At 33.5% G+C, this 22546-nt stretch overlaps 1 protein-coding gene across 1 annotated transcript in view; it reads right to left on the reverse strand.

The window, feature by feature from the left end:
* LOC127701234 (coiled-coil domain-containing protein 149-like) overlaps positions 1 to 22546 on the reverse strand; it is a 312275-nt gene that overhangs the window by 208767 nt on the left and 80962 nt on the right. Inside the window, exon 4 of the mRNA XM_052205059.1 lies at positions 13789 to 13893. Coding sequence (XP_052061019.1) covers positions 13789 to 13893 — 105 coding nt within the window. The remainder of the gene's footprint in view (positions 1 to 13788; positions 13894 to 22546) is intronic.

Consider the following 22546-nt stretch of genomic DNA (forward strand, 5'->3'; position numbering starts at 1 on the left):
TTATGGTCCAATATCCAAAATCTAATAACATTGTTATCATTAGCATATCAAAGAACCCCAAGAATTCAATTTTTGAATTGTTGATGAAATCAAACACAAGTTTAATTTAGGACCCTTTGACCCTCAATGGGGTATTATCTAATCAATAATGAAAATAAATACAGGTTTAGATTCAGCTTTTCAAAGAACCCTATATATATTCAATTTATGTTGAAATCAACCACAGTATAATTTTAGACCCCGATTTGGACCAACTTGAAAACTGGGCCCAAAATCAGAAATCTAAATATATGTTTATTAATAGACAAATTAAGCTTAGTTTTTAAAGGAGTTTGCTTCATCAAAAAAATATATATATAGCATTCAGAAAATAAGTTTATAAAGAATAACAAACAAACCAACCACAAAATTCTTCAAACAATTTACAAAAGAAAAGATGAAAAAAAAATCCAAAATGTCATTTATCATTAATACAATATCTATTAAAAATCTATAAAACTTATCTGTTATTATCTTCAAAATGTCTAATAATGAACAGTAAATTTCAAACTTTATTTATACCGTCCTGCAGATCTTATCATCAACACTTAGGAAACAGAAAATTTTAAATAAATCTGTCACTCCAATTATAATTGTGTGATAAGATATTTACCGGATGTTTTGTTATCTATTAACAGGTGAAAATTATTTAAAAACACATAGTGTAATGAAACTTTATTTATATAATTAATAGTTCCCAATATTTTTTCTTTCATTTGTCACAAACTAATATAGATCCTCAACTTATCTATCAATGTCAACAATTTTATTAACACAATGTAATGTAATGAACTATATCCTTTAATAAAAATATATTATTATCTAATGAAAATGGTATTTGCTAATCACAATTTCTGTTCAAAGGGAAATAACTCAATCATATAAGTATATTTGGACTTCTAAAAATCGAAAACTCAAAAAACGAGAGAAGCTAAAATTGTGAAAATTGAACTTGACCTTCATTTAGTCGCAGGAAACAACATATCAAAATTTGAAAAAAATTTGTCAAAGCGTTTGCATGTTAATGAACGGACACTATTTGGCAGCCGCCCACACGCCCGCACTCCCGTCCGCCCACCGTACATTCCCAATTCAATAACTAATTTTTCCTTCGAAAATCCGGTTAAAAATCTGACAATTGTACACTTACGCGTAAGAGTGCTTACATTGCAGTTATCCGTATAAGGAATATTTTCCAGGGACATAACTCTTTTAAAAATAATTTATCTGCACTGATTTTCGAACTTGTCTGAGACATTACTGATTTTTAACCTATGAAAAGCTTTAAAAAAACTATGCAAGAATTGTACACATGAGAGCGTTAACAATGCAATTTTCCATATAATTAATATTTCCAAGGGGCATAACTCTTTTAAGAATAGATGATCAGCACTGATTTTGTACTTTGTCCAAGACATTGCTGATATAAACCTATGATATAGGTTTTATAAAAATCTGGTGAGAGCGCTAACAAGACCAGACTCCAAGTATTTCTATGTCCCCTGCAACGCGTCACACAGGGGACAAATATACAGCTTTTCAAGTGCCTTCAAGTGATATACAGGACAATAAATAACTTTTTCCTTCACTAATAGCATAGTATCATATCATTTATTGCATAACTATAGGTTCAAAGAAGCAAAATCCCTAATCTGACAAAAATGAGCCATATTGATATAAACATAACTAGAGGCTCAAAAGAGCCTGAATCACTCACTTAGGTCTATGTGCATCTTCAACAATGGACTCTCTAACATTGTGGACTAGAATAGAACTCATGAAAAAAATCCCTTTTTTGTTGATCTTACAAGTCTGATAATTTTTTCTGTTTTACAGTTTCTCTCTATCTTCTTAAGTTTTATCCCAAAACACAAAAAAGGGTAAAATAAATAGTCATTTAAGGGCAATCACTCCTATAAAGAGTCTACTAACGATTTAGGCCATTTTTAAGGTATTTGTAGATCTTGTCTTGCTAATCATTTTTGCTATTTAAAGTGTCTATCTATCTTTTATAGTTTTCTAGGTAATAGGCAAAAACATAAAATATTGGTAAAAATCATCATTAAAGAGCAAGAACTCAAATAAAGAGTCGACTGGTGATTTTGGCTATGCTGACTTGTTTGTAGATATAGTCTTGCTGATAATGTGTTTGCTATTTAAAGCAGCTATCCATCGATAATCATGATAATAGTTTTCAAGATAATAGGCAAAAAAAAGAGAAAATATAAGCTTAGTTTTTAAAGGAGTTCACTTCATCAAAAAAAATATATAGCATTCAGAAAATTAGTTTTTACAGAATTACAAACAAACTTGCCACAAAATTCTTCAAACAATTTACCAAAGAAAAGAAGAAAAAACTCCAAAATTTTATTTATCATTAATACAATGTCTTTTCAAAATCTATAAAACTTATCAGTAACAAGAAATAATTGTAACAGGATGCTGTTACGAAGTCTCCCAAACAAAGCTCCAATAATTCATCATTCCCATGGTCGCCTGACATTTGGCAAAGTCCAGTACAAATTGGTTTGTGATATGCATAAGTGACGCCTATGGATTGACCCTGTATGTCATGGATTGACCCTGTATGTCATTCAAATCTTCTTGAAATGACGAACAGGAATATATATGGTTTAGGGGTGTGATCCCCAGGAGACTCGCCTATATTTCATATGATTTGTTTTTTGTCCCATACAAGAATATATATGGTTTAGGGGTGGGGATCTCGAACATTTACAAGTTCTTAAACAGGAGGAGGGGGTGGGGGTGACCCCAGGGGACTAGCATTTTATTTCAATTGATTTGTATTATTGTCCCATACAAGAATATATATGGTTTCAGGGTGGGGATCTTGACCGTTTACAAGTTTTCAAAAAGAAGGGGGGGGGGGGGGGGGGGGGGTGGAGGTTACCCCAGGGGACTTCCCCTATATTTCATTTGATTTGTTTTATTGTCCCATACAAGAATATATATGGTTTAGGGGTGGGGATCTCGACCGTTTACAAGTTCTCAAACAGGAGGGGGTGGGGGTGACCCCAGGGAACTCGTGTTTTATATCATTTGATTTGTTTTATTGTCCCATACAAGAATATATATAGTTTCAGGGTGGGGATCTTGACCGTTTACAAGTTTTCAAGGGGGTGGGGGTGAACCCGGGGACTCCCCCAATATTTCATTTGATTTTTTTTTATTGTCCCATACAAGAATATATTTGGTGGGGATCTCGACCGTTTACAAGATAAAAGCACATTCTCAAATTGAAAGGGGGTGGGGGCAAGAATATATATGGTTTAGGCAGACTTATAGTCCAGTCAATCTGCGCCAAAAATAGCCTGACCGAGAACTAAATGCAACAGAAAGTTTTTAGAGTTTATTTAAAAGTTTAAGGTGTACTTAATCACATATTAAAAGTCGCCATAAATCCAGGAAGGCATTTAGTGATTTTTTGGGGTAGAAAATGTGGATTTTGAAGAAAAATTGTGAAAAACTGGAAATAACCTCCAACCCACTCTTCTATCAAATACAAGCAGAATTGGTTACGTTCAATCGATATAAATGTTGTTGTCTTTGCTTCAAACATGACTGTTTTCAATAGAATGCAGTATTATTGCAATTATGGGTGAAAATAAGCATCTTTGGCAAAAAATCATGAAAAAATGGGAAATTCCCAACAATACCATAAAGTTATTGATAGAAACCAAACTTGGTTAAATTGTCAATTAGAAAGTGGTGGGTTTATTGACTAGATGAAGGTTCAATTATTTTTGTATAAAAAATCGCCATAAATCCAAGAAGGCATTTACCGATTTTTTGGGGAAGAAAATGTGGATTCTGACGAAAAACCGTGAAAAACTGGAAATAACATGTTCAACACTCTTCTTTCAAAATACAAGCGAAATTGGTTAAGTTAATAAGAAATCAACGTTGCTGTCTTCGCTTCCAATACGATTGTTTACAATCAAATGCAATATTATTGCAATTTTGGGTGAAAATAAGCATTTTTTGGCAGAAAATCAATGAAAACTGGGATTTTCCCTATACTCTCTTAAATTTAAAAGTAGACAGCAAACGTGGTTAGAATATGCAATATCGATGTAGAAACTGTATTTCCAAATTATTAAGTGATGCAAATTGATATGAAAATTCATTTGAAACACTTGTCTTATGTTAATATTGGCTAGAATAATAGGTAAAGTATATAAAAACATTTGTCAATACGCAAAATTCACCCCTGTCTCAAAATTAGTTCAGTTTACTAAATCTATTATATAAGTTGTTATTAATCTAAGAACTCTTTTTACAAACAAACTTGTTTAATATTGTATTATATCAGAAGTAGTATTTCAATGCAAGAATCACGATAAGTTGATTAATCATCAGATTCTGAATCATAGTTCGGGGTACATCCATTACAACAAGTTGTGCCCCGGCATTCTATACAAGCAACAGAACATTCAAGACCATGCTTCCTACAGTTACATCGTTTCGTATCACAGTTACATTTGCATCTACAATAAATTGTTTTCAAGAGTTCTTCGGGAGCAGGAGGCAAGCTAGATCTAACAGGTAGGTACATGTTTCCATCGATTAACCAACCCCAGTCTTTTACATTCAAGTTAACGTCCTCGACTTTCATTTGATAGAATGCTCTTAGAATATGGAATTGTGCTGCATTCGATGTTGGGGGAAGAGTGTGTACCTCTACAAATTTTGAACTGGTCATTACTTTCGATGTAAATTTTCTAAAGCGTAGCAGATCTAAGCCTTCATGCTCAACTCCATTATAGAGACACACTATTACTTCTTCGCCAATTCTTAGTACTTCCTCCTTAGACATGGTATCGGTAAATGTATTTGCACATTCCATGAAATATGCATCGGTTTGTGCCTTCTTCACGGCTTGTCCTTTTCCGATTCCAAAAGTCTAGAGGTTGTATCGCATCCCGAAATTGCATGGACAAATGGCAGAACTTTGCAGAACTCCTCTCCAAGAACTTTCTTTGTTTTCTTAAGGTCCCATACCTTGAACTTTTTAGTTGACTGTTTCATTTCAGATTGAAAGATAATGTTGTGATTGCGAGAGTTCTTTTGGTAACACAACAATACCAAAAGATCCGTTTCACCAATTAGAACAGTTGTTGTAGATTTTGCACTCTCAACTGCAGTTTGAACAATTAATACATCGGCGTCGCTTTCTGCATGATGTGAGACAATATTTTGACTTTTGAAGCGTTCAGCAAGAAGTGTTATAAAGTTTTGTTTGTTTTCTACATTTCCTAAGAACTGTTCTTTCTTTGATTTAAAGGGAGTGTCTTCTTTGAATAGCACTTTGGTTCCAACTATACCTTTTGTTCGTCTTTGATGAGTGGGGTCTTTTGTAGAGGGTCCATTTCCATAGCCATCGAAAACAACAATTGCTGTGTGATATTTTCTACAGACGTGATCAACATACAAGTCAGCAATTCTTCCAAACGTTACACCTCTCGGTCATTGAATGCCATGCAACGAGGATCCGCCATCAAGAACGTACTGAACGTCAGTTGTAGAAGTCTCATATTCCGCTGAACAATCACCGATTGCCCACAAAGCTTCAGCAAGGTTTGATTTTTGAGGTTCTCGCATGGCACCTGATGTATCAAACATCACTGATGGAAAGTTACTCAGTTCGTATGAAAAGATTTTAGATACATCATCTGTGACATGTTTAGCTGCGGTAATCAATCTCTGAAAAAGTAGCTGAGAACTAACATTTAGGGTGTCACCTTGTGTTCTGATTTTTGTCTTTTCATTCAAAGTTTTCACTTGCATGCTTCTTTTAAATGATATCGAAAATGCATCCTGATCTTTCATCGATTCAATGATGTTTCTTCCAACTAACTGAGTGTTGTGTACGTTAACTTCATCGGTAGCAGTAACCCCAGTTTCTATATTTCGAAGATCTAAACTCTCAGAAAAGGGATTTCTCTCACTTAGATATGAAAGAATAGTCAATACATCTTTGTTATCTCTCTCTTGTCTCGATTTTGTGCTTTCTTTGTGTTGTTCGCTAGTTGTATACTGTATATTTTCCACTGTTTGCATAGCTGAATTAATACCTGAGCATGCTGGCATTGAAAGTAGCCATTGCGCCCTTTGCACTTCAGACATCCCTTTGCCTCTTGTCATTCCTCCACTTGTTTTAACGCTCCTCATTAACGTCTGTTCAATGGCAAAATCCGTTTAAATTCCTGCCCAATATCTGTTGCTTCTCCTTACAACGTGATATCCTTCACAAAACTTCGAATACATATCGGGATATTCTGTTTCTAATGTTTGCATTTGTTGAAGATAACAATAGGCTGACTTCAAATATAAGTTGTGTCCGGTTGCAGCAAAAAAGGGTAGCATTTCCTGTATAGCGTGCAAATGTAAAAACCAATTGCCGGTTCTCTCTGCTTTAATGAACAGTTTCATAATGTTAATCATGTCCATATATTGAATCCAGAGTTTTGCAGTAGGATACTTCGACAATCTATCAAACTCGTTCCTGATCGATTGATAAGTGTCTTCTACATTTTCTTTGTTCTGGATGTTTTCAAATGATGTTTTGTTGTCTAGAATTTGCAGGAATATCTGCAGTGCAGATTCAAACTTTGCTTTCAGGGATGATTTATTTTGCTCTGTACTAATGCCTACAATGACTTCATTGTCTGCGGCATTGACTTCATCCACATTTTCATCTGTATTTCCTTCAATTTCAAGTAAGGAAACGTCAATCATTTCGATAACAGCAGAATGTATAAAGCACAATCAATTATGTTATGCACTCGAACGGCTCTCGATACATACTTTCCTGACATCATATGCTCTATTGTGTTTGATGCATAAATATTTTCTAATAACTCATAGAGCCCAGACGACTGCATGGTATGGCCAATATACCCCTGAAAACTCATCTGCATGTGAAAACCACCAAGGCGTAGAACAATAGATTTTAGTGGACTGTCTCTTGGCTCGTTGTGTAATATCATTAAGGCTTTCCAGTAGAGAGGTTGATCGAAAGTAATTGAAGGTGTAACTTGAAGGCGATTGGCTTCTTTGCAAATGAACGATAATGTGGAGAAAATGCATGAGAGGTCGCTAGGGTTCAAATCAATCATTGGTATAAAGTGTATAGATGATTCTCCAGGATATGGTCCTTCTTGAACTGTCTGAATAAATCCCAACCAGCCAACACGTGGTGAATGAAGAGGCCATGATATCTTCAATAACGTCTCTAAGGTTTTCGTCCAGTCATTGATATTCATGCGTCTTAGTTCCTTCAAATTAAAAGGGTGAATTTCAGCTGGCAATTTGTGGAATTTTATTTCAATTTTGCCGGATTTTATAATTTGTTCTGGTGTTGTATCTATTCTTGGAAAGGGCTCTTTGAAAGTAATACCTGGTGTAACAGTAGCAATGATTCCCATGCCGTGAAATGTGTCATTACCGTCTAAAGTCTGTAAATTATGATCTACATTGTCGCCGAAAACATGATCGTATGATCATCAACATCGTTTGGTAGATATGTTTCTTGGGAGACTACCGCGCTGGATTCAAATTTCAAGATTTCGCCGTACGAAGAGTAGAAGCCAAGTGTATGAAGTACATCTATCAAGTATTTTGATGCAAAATGGTGGTGCAGTTGTATTCCTAAACCGACTTGTAGGGCTGCCATAATTACTCTCGGTCTGGTGGCTTGCATAACAGCTTGTCCCACCGAACAAATTTTTATATCAGATGTCGTACTCTTCAACAACGTTGTCAAAAATGTTCTTAAAGATGCCGGTAGAAACTCTTGATTTGCAGCGATTAAAGACAATATGCTTGGATCTGGGTACACTTCTTTGTTTGTCGGAATGCTTTTTATGTCATTTAATATAAGTTTTGCTGCTGCTTCAATCAACCTATTCTGTTTCACTTGGATGTCTTCGTCTTTCGGTTGGTTATAAAATTCGTGAAGTATTTCTGATGCTGTCATTTTGAAAGTTACAACATCTGGTTTCCCGTTAATTTCAGCTATAACAATGGATGGCCCAAAATGATCAAGGAGTTTCCTTTTCATATACTTGGAGCTGTATGGGTCATCTTCATTTCTGCAGTATTCTTTCATTTTTGCACAAAGATCTGCGATTGATAACTGTTCATCGTCATTGATTTCCAGATATGTCACCGTTTTCAAAAATGCTTCCGTTTGTGTCCAATTTGTTGGCCTTCCTTTGCCGACTTTCTGCACTTTTGGACTAGGTTCTTGCATATGTTTTGGTATCTGTCTCATTGTTCTAAAGTTTGTGCTACATACTTGATGATAAACTGCATCAACCGCTGGTAAGTCTCTGCCAAATTCTATTCGTTCTAAAACCTGATGTCCCCATTTATCATAGCGATCTAAGCATGCGGCCCTAACAGCATTTTGAAAGTCAAACGTGCGCACAGGGTAACAATCTGCACTTCTTTTGTTGCCATTCTTTTTGATTGGTAGTGCACAGAACAAATAATGGTCATGGAAGGAAAAATTATTTGCAGCTGATCGTAACTGACGAGTTTTCTCGCTTAACATGGAATTATTTTCCAATTGTCTTATTTCTCTGTGGCGACAGAAATCCCTACGACAATACTGATGTACTGTTTGACCAGGAAGGGTTACAATACTAGTGTTCAGCACCTCATTGGCTCTGTTTATACCTTCACATCCTTTCTGACGAAGAATTACCGTTTTCTCACCATTGTCAAGGGGCTGTTTGCAAAAAACGCATTTTGGTTCCATATCAATCTGTAATAGTTCTTCATCTGAAAAAAAAAGATAAGGAATTATTAAATTACAAAATACAGAAAGAAGATAATTTATGAGCAATCTACATTCAAAATGTTCAAGTTACTTCTTTTTTTCATAAATTGGTCATGGTTTTATCTTATACAGAAAGATTGTTCTTTTAAACTACTAGGAGCGCTTATTCATTCATCTACAGTAATGAAGATTTATATACATATATCATAAATTTTCTATCCTAAGCCTAAAAAACAAATACGTTTTGTATTATTGTGTTAAAAAGCATCCAAGATGTATATTTGTTATTCCTCTGTTTGGTTTTTAAAAGTCGATGACTGTTGAAATTGGTATCCTGTTATTTTTATTTGGTGCAGTTAGGTGTGTTAAAATCTATTTCATATATTTGTTTCTACTTTACCTGATAATTTTACAGAGGCAGGTTTACTCGAGATTTCAGATGATGCCATTGGAATATCAACATCAAGAAGTGTCTGTAAAAAATAAGTTTTTAAAATATTGTATGTTGTGTAACAATAATAACTACTAAGCAACATTTGTCCACTTAAAAAAATAGTATATAGGCAATTAAATGTTTGATTTGCCTAATTAAAAGCTCTTTGTTCATGTAAAACTAGTAAATAAATTATTTTTTTTTATTAATATAGAAATAAGAGTATTAGATAAAAAAATAGTAATGATAATAGTCGATTAATAAATAATAATAAATTGATTTCTGTAAATTAAACTTACCCTTTTTTACGATTTATTACAGTAAACTCCTCATAGTTCTTAGTTTGGGTTGCTTATAATAATTATGCTTCATTTCACGTAGTAAGCTGCAAAAAAAGTGAAAAAGAACAAATAAGAACTTATCCGCTAATTAGTATTACACTAAACAAGCAGCAAAATAGAAAAAATCGCAAATATAAAATTTTTGACTTTTATAAATGTTAAACCGGCGTTCCATAGATTAATTTTTCGTCAGCAACCCCCATTTCACGATTTTAAAAAATTTCACATCATAAACAAGTTTCTTTTAACTAGATATGGCTATTTCATTAAATTACTTGTAACTTATTAGAATCTCTAAAAGGTTTGGTATAAAACAAAGTAAAAGGCAAATTGTTTTTGTTGAGTGTTGCATCTTGGGAAGATAGCGTCTGCTAATTATAGACGCGGATTAAAACCATCTCAATCAGGGTTGATTGACACTAAATTGGGTTTAATTGAATCATAATCATAAAGAATAAGTTCATTGTATTGTAATACTTACAAAATTTCGTCTTTGAAACAATTTCCTTTCTTTCTGTCGTCATGTTTGACGTCATGATAAACAAAATTCTAAATACCGGATCGGCTATGGATCAGCGTTGGTGTCATAATTTTTAAAAAAAATTTTATAATGTATTATTTGTGAAAAACAGTGTATTATGGTGGCGATGTTTTCTGTATTGTATGGAGATGGAAGGTGAATATTTTAACGTCTTTATTTTTTCTGTTGCAATTTGTTCTGGGTCAAACGGCAATCTCACTGGACTATTAATTATCTACAAAATGTCTAATAATGAACAGAAAATTTCAAACTTCATTTATACAGTCCTACTTGTAAATTTCAAACTATATATACAGTCCTACAGATCTTATCAGGAAACAGAAAATGTTCAAATAAATCTGTCACTCCAATGATTATCATATGATAAGATATTTCCCAGATCTAATTAATAATGAAAATCATACTTGCAAATCTGAATGGTTATTTCCCTTTGAACAGAACTATGGTTTAACATAGTACTCTAACATTACATATATAATAATTAAATAATGTAATAAGCTTCAAAATGTCTAATAATATAGCTTATAATCACCACCACTTAGGAAATAGAAAATTTTCAAATAAATCTGTCACTCCAATTTTTATTGTGAGATAAGACATTTTCCATCTGCTTAGTCATAATATGATAACAAGAGAAAAATATTTAAAAATACCACTTTTGGATATTGAAAATGGCGATAACTCAAAAAGGAGAAATACATAAATCGTGAAAATTGAACTTGACCTTCATTTAGTCACAAGAAACAACATATTTAAATTTGAAAAAAAACCATCACAGCGTTTTCATGTTATTGAAGAGACACTGTTTGGCAGTCACCCGTCCAATACCCCACCCGCCCGCCCGCCCGCCCTACATCCCCAAATCAATAACCCATATTTCCTTCGAAAATTCCGGTTAAAAATGACAAAATTAGGAAAACTTATCATTGACCAATGAACCATGAAAATGAGGTCAAGGTCATATGAACCCTGCTAGACAGACATCCACTTCATTTGAACTTTGGTGGATAGTTGTCTCATTTTTATATGTACACCTTACAATCATTCTATTCACCAAATATAATTGACCTATTGCTTAAAATATATGAGAAATAAACCAAACCACAGAAACTAAACATTGTCCAATGAAATTGAGGTCAAGATCAAATGAAACCTGATAGTGGGACATGTACACCTTTAAAATACAATTTCCATACACCAAATATAGTTGACCTAATGCTTATAGTTTCTGAGATACGAACTTGACCATGAAATGAGGTTGAGGTCAGGTGAACTCTACCTGACGAACATGTAGACGTTGCAAGGGACCAATATACCAAATATAGTTATCCTATTACCCATAATAAGTGAGTATTTCACTAAACAAAAAACTGTAATTTTTTTTCAAGCAGTCACTAAACCATGAAAATGAGGTCAAAGACAATGGACATATGACAGACAGAAAAATTTGTAACATAAGGTATCTTTAACAAGGTATGAAGCATCCTGGTCTTCTACCTTCTGATGTATAAAGCTTAAAACAAGTCGCTGCCGAATTGTAATCCCTACGACTTTCGTAGCAGGCGAGACAAGGCAGGACCAATTCTCTTTAATTTCTATTTTAGTTTGGAATGGGGAATACTTGTGTAAAGGGTAGAAAAGTCAAATTTTTTAATACTATTGCAAGATGAAAGAGTCTTAGATTGTATGTACTGCAATAGATCTTCAAAAATTTTTAGTATCCACATCTGATTCACACCACCCCTAGAGTAGGTAGTTTCACAATAACTTTGAAGCCTGGCTTTGATTTCTGATAAAATTGATGTTAATAGTTTTGTGGAGCACATGGACAACCCAGTAATATAACGTTGTTTGTAAGGACACTTATGTAATTTAGGTAATCAATAAAGTGATGAAATATCCAGTTCGTCATCTTTGGTTGAAATCAAAAGTAACATAAAACATTGACCTATAATTATTCAGGATTTCCTCCTTGGTTTTGGTGATGGGGTATATGTCGAGTTTCAAAGTGAATTGTCAATACATAATTCTTTTATCAAGCAGTTTATGTAATGTGATCTACACACAAAAACAATGCTGTGTGGGGATTCACCTGAAACATATTAATGAAGGTTAGACAGGTGTTTAGCAACATTTGGGTCTTTAAAGGTCGATGTAGCATGTGTTTTAATAGACCCATTAAGTTTTTAATTCTAATTTGTATCAACGACCTCACAGCCTTAGACCATTTAAAAAGAGTGTCTATGTCTTCTTTTCATGTTTAATCCACTGACACATGTGACAGATGTGTTTCCAATTGATGGATTAAGGCTTACCATATTTCAGGCCTTTGGATAACACGTTTCGCAGAGAAGTGTTATTAACAATGTTCAGGACACCAGTAATAATGTGGCCAGCCAGATCATAAATAAATGTGAACTAGCACAGGTGCGCTCAGGAGGTTGAGACAATATTGAGATCCTGCAACACATGTTTGTAATTGGTATTTTTGTTGCAATTGGTTTGGTATAGGTATAAGAGATGATAGGTTCAGATTGATCTTAAAGTAGGGAGGTATTTTCGAGTGAACTGATTTATGATGAAGTTGATGTTTTAGAAAGGATTTTTTCTCCTTTTCATCTTTTCCAATGCAAACTGATTTGAAAAGTCTGTGACTGCCAATATCTAAGATGATACCTGTAAGTTTGTATTGGTTTGAATTGGGATTTGTAACAGTGGTTTCCAAACATAAGCTGTACAAAGAATGAAGTTTTGTAAGGGGAATGAAATAAAGCTTCGTGCCAATGTAACCGTGCATGAAAATACCACAAACGATTACACACGATTTGAAATTACCAAAGTTTCATTAGACATTTTGGAACAGTTACAAAAAGTTTTTTTACTTGAATTTTCGTGGCGCGAAGGGGGGTGTGGACAATGTACCAGTGCGAATTATACAAGGCTGATTACGGTAAAAGAATTGAATCATAATTTTTTGTCCTTATGCACATCTACATAGTATGTCTTTATTATCCACAAAGTTTGATCACATTATGTTGTGTGGTTTTAGAGGAGTTGCGATGACAAACTGTTGCAGTAGTATATTTAGGCCAAAATTCTAAGTTCAAAGGGGCAGAACTCCTAGAAAAAACAATAAATCATAATTTCCTGTCGATATGCACATCTACATAGTACTATGTCCTTATTATCTACAAAGTTTCATGAAATTCTGTTGTTTGGTTTCAGAGGAGTTGCTGTGACAAGAACAGGACTGATGGACAGACAGAGGGACAGTTCAAATACAGTATACCCTTGTTGCATGCTGTGTTGCTTGGGGTATAATAAATTTGGACAATTGAATGGCTTCTTCACAATTTGGGTGTTAAATATATCTGTTTCCTCAACTCAAATCCATTACATTTATATAAAGAGATATACAACAAAACACTGAATAGTTGAACACACTGTTTCAAGTTGATTTTCAGGAGTAAAAACATTTATAAGGTTTGGGTTATCCCTTCTTTTGATGCAGGGAAAATTGTTTTCATTTAAAACTCATCAGCAGAAAATTGGTGCCAGGATTGAAATAAAAGATACGTTTGTGTGACTTCCATATATATTTGTAAAGAGCTTTGATTCATCTAAGTACCTTAATGTCTCCATTAGCATCATGAAGTTTTTGCTTAAAATCTTCCACTTCAAATTCTAATGACTTATTTCTCTCTTTGCATGTAAACAACGAGCTTCCAAGATTCTGAAAGACACAAAAAATATTTTAAATAATTAGATATTTGCATTATACAACTGGTAATTCTTTTAAAAATGACATTATATAGACCTGAAAAGTTAGTTGCTACCAATAGTATAAGAAAGAGGCAAAAGATATCAAAGAGACATTCTAACTCACAAGTTGAAAACAAACTGACAATGCCATGGCAAACAAAAAACGACCAAAAGACAAACAACAGTACACAAAACACAACATAGAAAACTAAAGACAGGACAATAAATCTGACTTTTTATTTTCCATCTGCCTTGAATCCAGTCCCATATAAATGCAGTGATATATAGAGAAAACCACCAATGATCAAATTTTCCTCCTTTTTTTCTCCTACAAAATTATACTTGTTCTGATTTTTTCCGCAAAAATATTTTTTTTTCTGTTAATTTCTTATTCCCATTTTTTTTTTCTTCAAAATTTAACTATAAAAATAAAACAAAACACACATGAATTAGTTTGCTGCAGAAAACTTAAACTGTTAATGAGAAAATAGTAATTATAAAAATTCATAAGGGGTTCCACGGAACCCTATGGCTTGCCTGCAATTGCTGCTGTCAGTGTAAAAGTGTAATGTTGACTTGAAAAGTGAGTCCATTTATCAGTGAAATACAGCATTCCAAAAAAAATTCAAACTTTTTCTTTAGATGCTATTTCTTGGTCTTGAAGTCCATGTTCCATAACAATCCATGAAGGTTTATAAATTTATCATGTAAAAAAAATTTAATCCCAGACTGTCTGTAAATGTTAACTGTAAAAAATAAAGTCCAGAAAAAATACTAAAAATGAACAAGCATTCTGAGAGTATTGCATGGCAATACATAGTCCCCTACCGGTTAAAAATTAATAGTACTGGAAAAATTGCTAACTTGATCTATAACTTGTCATGGTGTAAACTATAGAACAAATATCAAGTCAATATCTTCAAGCATGATGAAAAAAGTGTGGAAAACTGATTATTTAAGTGAATTTTCTAAGTCCAAGGACCATAACTCTGCACAAAATCATTAGACAGGAACAAAATTCAAACTTGGTCTGTAACTTGTCATGATAAAACTATATACCAATTATCAAATCAATATCTTCAAGCATGACGAAAAAAGGTGTGGAAAACTGATTATTTGAGTGAATTTTCTAAGTCCAAGGACCATAACTCTGCACAAAATCATCAGACCGGAACAAAATTCGAACTTGATCTGTAACTTGTCATGATAAAACAATGTACCAATTATTAAATCAATATCTTCAAGAATGACGTAAAAAAAGTGTGGAAAACTGAATATTTGAGTGAATTTTCTAAGTCCAAGGACCATAACTCTGCACAAAATTATCAGACTGGAACAAAATTCGAACTTGATCTATAACTTGTCATGATAAAACAATATACTAAATATCAAATCAATATCTTCAAGCACGAAGAAAAAAAGTGTGGAAAACTGATTTGGTGGACTGACAGACAGACAAATGGAGTGCAAACCTAAAGTCCCCTTCGACTTCGTCGGTATGGGACTAAAAAAATATATTTTCAAAGGTTTGCTTCAGACATTATTTCTTAATCATTAAAAAGCTACTGTCAAAGTTTCATAAAACTCTAAGAAGTTTTGACAAAGTAATTGATGTGTAACAAACTTTAACCCCAGACTGTATCTAATTGTTAACTGTAAAAATACTAAGTCCATTTATCAGTAAAATAAGGTAAAATGAAAATAAGCATTTCCAAAATTTTGCTCTGGATACTATATTTTGGTCATAAACAAGTTTTGTCCAACTTTTATAAAATTCCATGAAGGTTTGATATAGTTATTGATGACTGAAAAACTTTAACCTCAGACAAAATCTGAAGTTAACTGTAAAAAAAACTAAGTCCATTTATTAGTAAAATACGGAAAAATGAAAATAAATATTTTAAAAATTTTGCCCTGGATACTGTATTTTGGTAATAAACAAGCTTCTGTCCCAATTTCATAAAATTCCATGCAGGTTTGACAAAGTTATTGATGTCCCAAAAAAATTTAACTACAGACTGAACCTAAATCTTGATGCCGCCGACAACGGAATCTAGGATCGCTATGTCTCGCTTTCGCGAGGCTCAACAAAAATTGTTGAAATTAACTTAATTATAATTATCTGACATTGTATTATCTGCACTGTAAAGGATAATTTATATACCTTTGTATATTATGCATGCATTATGTGTTTTGAAAAAAATAAAATAAACATAAAATAAAATGCTCCGCTGGGGCGCAGCTTGATACGACCGCAGAGGTCGAACCCTGAACAGTTGGGGCAAGTATGGACACAACATTCAAGCTTGATACAGCACTGAATTTGGATTGTAATTAAATATTTGACACAGCATAGGTTTCTGACACAGAATGAATGTGGTCTAAGAACTTAAAATTTTTTAATTTACCTATTCAAACCATGTCATTATTATTTGCTTTTATATATAAATCAGAAATAACCAATTTAAAATGGAAAATTTTAAAGAAAAAAAAGGAAAAAAAAATCCCCCCCAAATTTTTTGAACCCCCTTATGATTCATCACCCCCAAACTCAATCCCAGCCTTCTCTTTGTGGTATGGTACCTTGCAGTACAATTTCAGAGAGATCCATACACTTGAACACAAGTTATTGTCTGGAAACTAGAAAAATGCTTATTTTTTGCCCCTTTTTGGCCCCTAATTCCTAAAATTTGGAGGCAATTACCCCCAAAATCAATCCCAGTATTCCCTTTGTGATATGGACTTTGTGGTACAATGTCAGAGAGATCCATACACTTACACACAAGTTATTGTAATGAAACTAGAAAAATGCTTGTTTTTTGCCCCTTTTTGGCCCCTAATTCCTGAAATTAAGAGGCAATTACCCCCAAAATCAATCCCAGCATTCCCTTGGTGATATGGAACCTTGTGGTACAATGTCAGAGAGATCCATACACTAACACACAAGTTATGTCTTGATGTTACAAAAATACTTATTTTTGGCCCCTAATTCCTTAACTGTTGGTACCATAACCCCCAAAATCAATCCCCACCTTCCTTTTGTGGTATTGAACCTTATGGTAAAATTTCATAGAGATCCATTCACTTAAACTAAAGAGTGCGAAAACCAATGTGTCTTCGGACGACGACGACGACGCCAACGTCATACCAATATACGACCGCAAAATTTTTTTGCTGTCGTATAAAAATAGACTGAGCAACACAAACCCCACCAAAAACCTGGGGTGATCTCAGGTGTTAAGGCAGAGTAAGCAGATCCTGCTCAACATGTAGCACCTGTCGTGTCGCTCCAGTGGGTACAAATCGGTGATTAGTCTAATTTGGTAGGTCAAATTCAAGGAAAAGAGGACAGGATTGTGATGGTGTCTGTAAAATTTTCGAAGGGATGATTTCAACTTCACCACTTAGAACTCTTGGTTCAACAGCTTCCTTGTAAGCAGCAACCCTCTATCAAGGAAATCATGAAAAGAAATGCAAGCTATGGAATATCTAATCAAATGGGAGATATATAATCCATATGCAGGTGCTGCTGGAATGTTGCTACATAGAAATGGAAAGTTCACAATTGGGAAGCTGCAATCATCTGAAAACAGGAAGTAGGTGTCTGACAGATATAAAAAAACATTCACATATTATAACTTATCACTGCTAACCTATAGGACTTATTGGTTTTTGTTCTTGTCCTAAATTTGCATGAAATATTTGCCACTGAACATTGAGCAAACAACAATTAATCATTTAATCATCAAAGCAATTACTACACACAATCATTGAATGTACAATGTATTTGGAAACCAAACGTTTCTCCTCTTTGAATATATATATAACTGCTTTGACCAACTGACAATTACATTAGGATATCCCCTTTAAGAGGTGAATCATTAACAACCAAAGATGCATTGACAACTGGATGCAACCATCAATGCATCTTAAAATTTAAATCTTCCAAAAATGGTTAGTACATTCATAACAGTCAACTGCTGGTGTGACCTAGGTATTTACTAGCTCACCCGAGATTTGTAAATGACCTACCCAGGTCATAAAATAACCAAGGATTTCAGTATCTGACCCGCTTTCACACATATTCTAGTTCCATGAGACTTTTGAGGTCAAAATAGCAACTTTTCCTCTGATATACTTTTAAGAAATAAGACTTGAAGTTCAATTTGAACTTAATTTATGTTTTAACATTGTTCTACAGCTGCCAAAATGAGTTTGGCAATCCATTGATGTAAAAGTTACAAATCTGCTAATTATCTTGTTAATTGTGGCTTTTAGAGGTGTCAAACTTCAATGGAAATAGACATTACATCCCAGCTCCTTTGTTCTACCAGGGGTGATCTGAGCCGGATCACCCCTACCAGATCACCCTAGCTTGAGTTTCTTTGTTTTGCATGCTTTCCTTTGTTCTGTAACATTTTGGTGGCAATGTCAAATCCACAATAAAACTTAGAATTATTTATACGGAAAAGACTAACTATCAAAATTTATGTAGAAAAAATCCAGTGTCTATGCTGGGATTCGAACTCAAGACCTTTAGCATATAGACCCACGATGCATACCCCTACACCAGGACGCCTGGATACAGACGCTCAGTTAATTTAACATATTTAAACATTGTGTCCGGGGCTCATAAAGGGTATATACTATATAGTAATATATAAAGTATATGATAATGATTGTTTGGTGTTCTAAACTAAATTTTATGAAGCGTAAATTGTTTTTTTTTCTAATCTAGAACAGCTGGGATGTAAAATAGTTATCCCATTCGGACTTGGTGTGTCATTGTAAGATCACCCACTGGCCATCGGGGTGATCTTACACTGACACACCGCGTCCTCATGGGATAACTATTACAGAAAGTCATAAAATTGCTGTAAGCAAAAAATCAATAATCTATGACATGTACATGAGTGAATAGTTGTAAACAATATTCATCTCAAAAATGCTAGAATAGTCTTCATATATGTAAAAGAATGATAATCCCTTTCTTCATGATGAGTACTTGCTAATGCTTGTACTTATCATGATGAAGTATGCTTAATCATGAAGAAAGGGAAAATCATTCTCTTACAAACTTAGAATATGATCTCTTGATTGGTTTTAATCAAGAATCTGTTTCATTGTCACTGCAATGTTTATATAATTAATGCATCAGATCTGTACTAAGTGTCTTTTTTGTTATGGGGATGTATAAATACCCTGCCACGTCCGGTCTGTGTTTTTGTTGGATGTTTTTCTGCTTTGTATCGATCTGATGAGTTAAGTCCTTTTCAACTGATTTTTATAGTTTGTTCTTATGTTACTGTCGCATGTTACAGGGAAGGGTTTGGCGCCAGCAAACAAGTTTAAACCTCTCACATTCTGTATGTGCCTGTCCAAAGTCAGGAGCCTGTAATTCAGTGGTTGTCATTTGTTGCTGTATATCATATTTGTTTTTCGTTCATTGTTTTGTAGATAAATCAGGCCATTAGTTTTCTCGCTTGAATTGTTTTACATTTGTCATTTTCTCATACAAAATATCATTGATAGGGGGCAGGGCCTCAAAATAGTCATCAAACTGATATGTACTGATAGCAATGCAACTTCATACAAAATATCATTGATCTATCGCAAGTAGTTCATATCATTCTAACTTAAGCAGAAAACTTAACTTTGAAAATTGCTAATTAATTCAAAGTCACTGGAACATGGCCTAGGGGGTGGGGGCCTCAAAATAGTTGTCAAACTGATATGTACTGATAGCAATGCAACTTCATACAAAATATCATTGATATATCACAAGTAGTTCCTATCAAACTAACTTAAGCAGAAAACAATTGTTGAAGCTGTCGTCATCGTCCCAGGGAAAGTAATCCCATAGGTCTCGTTTTCCGCGACCTTCGTCGTAGGCGAGACAAAAACAACTTGCAAACAATAGCAACATATGAACAGGGCGTGTTCTTTCATTAAAGTTTAGGATATCAATATCCCATTTGGTCCTCTGATGAAATGTCATCATCAGATGCACTGATCAACTGTTTGCTGATATTTTACTAAGAAGTGAATCAAATCTGTACCTGTATTTTTCCATCCACCTTGCATTCTAATTCTCCAAACTCGAAAACGGCACAAATCGTGAACGGAGAAATTCACATATTTTGTAGACCTTTTTTGTAATGGGAAGTGAACCACATAGTTAAAGCTCTGTTATTTTTTAGTCAAATTGCTACTTTTTCATAAAGCAGTTCTTGAAACATTTTTTTATGGTCGTTGAAATAAAGATTATGGAAAATTATTTATAGTCTTTTATTTATGTAAACATCACTGTAACAAGAGTGCACATGCTGAAATGACTTGCCTGCTTTACTTATGATTGAATCTATGTTGAAAGTCTGTAATATGAAAGTTTTAATACAAGTATCACATAAACTTAACATTATTAATGTTGTATGAAAATGAGGTTTTTTATTTTTATATATTGCTTATGACAACCTGACAAAACCATGAAACTTATTATTGACCAACTAACCATGAAAATGAGGTTAAAGTCATATGAAACTTCAAATTTAAAAAAAAAGTTGAATATGTTTTATATACTTGAATGGCTAATTTTTACTATAACACAAGTGAACGTGAACTTTCTTGTAAAAGAAAATCCTTTATATCATCAAAATCTTTGTAAATGTACTGCTATTGAATTATTGTCTTCCCGTACACTAATTCACCGATATTTTCCCGTATGCAGTGACCTTAACTATGAGACCTCTCGTTAGAACTCGGCCACCGCACAGTGCAAGTGCAAGGGGAAATCCGTGATGAAAGAATGTAAACAAACATGCACTGGAAGGTAGATAGTAATAACTGATTCTTAAAGAACAAATTTAATAAAACAAATCATTTACAACTGTTAAAGGAGCATAAGCTACGAGATACAAAAAAATTAAATATAATTATTTTTGGTTCAATCATTAATGAAAGTGAAAAAGTGAAATACATTGTAATAATTTGCTTTCAGCAGCCAGTTAGGTTCAATTTTGTCAAAATAAGCTAAGAAACATTGCTGATGAATTATTCACTTGCAAGTGAATAATTCAACCTCATAGAACCATATTCATGCGACCTTCAATTTAACCCTTTAGCTGGAGATGGATTACGCATGTGTTCAGCTATTAACAGGAAAAGAATGTCAACATTGAAAGAGAAACAAGGATGAACCATTAGGTTGCCTGATTCGATCCATAATCCAAAAATCATTCTTAAACAGGTAAAAACAATGATAAACATATTTTTTAACCTACAATATGAGATCAAACAGACCCAGAAAAATCCAATTCCACATGGTTGCTATCTATTTATATTTATATTTCTATTGGGTGATATGACCGTCTGCAGTTTTCGGAGGTCATCTTTATGGTTAATTAGATGACGTCTAGACAAAAATATAATCAAAATTCTGATACATATCATCAAGTTCTTGCATTGTTAATTGTTTATTTTCGACTTTTTGTAATTTGGATATACGTTGTAGAAAGTTATAAATCAAATATGAGACTTTGAGTCAAATCGGTGAACATGAATTTAACAGCTAATGCCCCTTTAAGAAAGTTTGATTAACAAATTGGAACGCATGGAAAATATTAAAATAAAATTTCAATGCCCTGTGTGTTGATTATTTATCAATGTCACGATCTGGTAAACTTCTGCAACAAACTCAAAAGTTAATTTAGCTTGCGATCAACAATCACTGAATGAATTATTATTTGTCGATAATACATTATAGATTTGTAATAAATATTTAAAACGAGCATACAGGATTTAGCTTAGTATATATGCATGCATTGGTTCAATAATTACAATAACATTAAAATTACAAGAAACTCGTTTCATATGACTTTAAGATCATATGAAACCTGCCAGACAGACATGTACACCTTAGTCATTTCATACACCACATATAATTGACCTATTGCTTATAGTATCTTAGATATAGACCAAACCACAATAAAATGCTCTGCTGGGGCGCAGCTTGATACGACCGCAGAGGTCGAACCCTGAACAGTTGGGGCAAGTATGGACACAACATTCAAGCTTGATACAGCACTGAATTTGGATTGTAATTAAATTTTTGACACAGCATAGGTTTCTGACACAGAATGAAAGTGGTCTAAGAACTTAAAAATTTTCAATTTACCTATTCATACATGTGATGGACTGTGAAACTCAGATCAGGAGATTGGGAAATTTTGGTCAGGAGATTAGGACTCAGATCAGGAGGTTTTTAATCGACATTAATTTTGTTGTAAATGTAACCGTGTGCTGTAAAAATGGTCTTTTAAAGTGTGTTTTCTTCAACTTTCCATCCAATTAATTATGTTTATAGTACCCTTGTACTTATAAAGTTTCTCCATCTTTATATTCTACATGTTCAATCTAACATTGTATTTTTCCAGTATGTTCTTTAAATTTTTTACTTCATATTCTATAAAACAATCATTGCAACCAGAACATTTGTTTAGCTATCTGCAAATAGTTTTTATTTTTTTTTTTTTCTCTTGCAAATAGTTTTTATTTGCAAACTCAGAAAATCATTTCATCTGTAAAATTAGGGTCATAGTTATTATATAAATTTCAATTTAAGCCTT

The sequence above is a fragment of the Mytilus californianus genome, unplaced genomic scaffold, assembly GCF_021869535.1.
Source record: "Mytilus californianus isolate M0D057914Y unplaced genomic scaffold, xbMytCali1.0.p SCAF_5, whole genome shotgun sequence".
Lineage (NCBI taxonomy): Eukaryota > Metazoa > Mollusca > Bivalvia > Mytilida > Mytilidae > Mytilus > Mytilus californianus.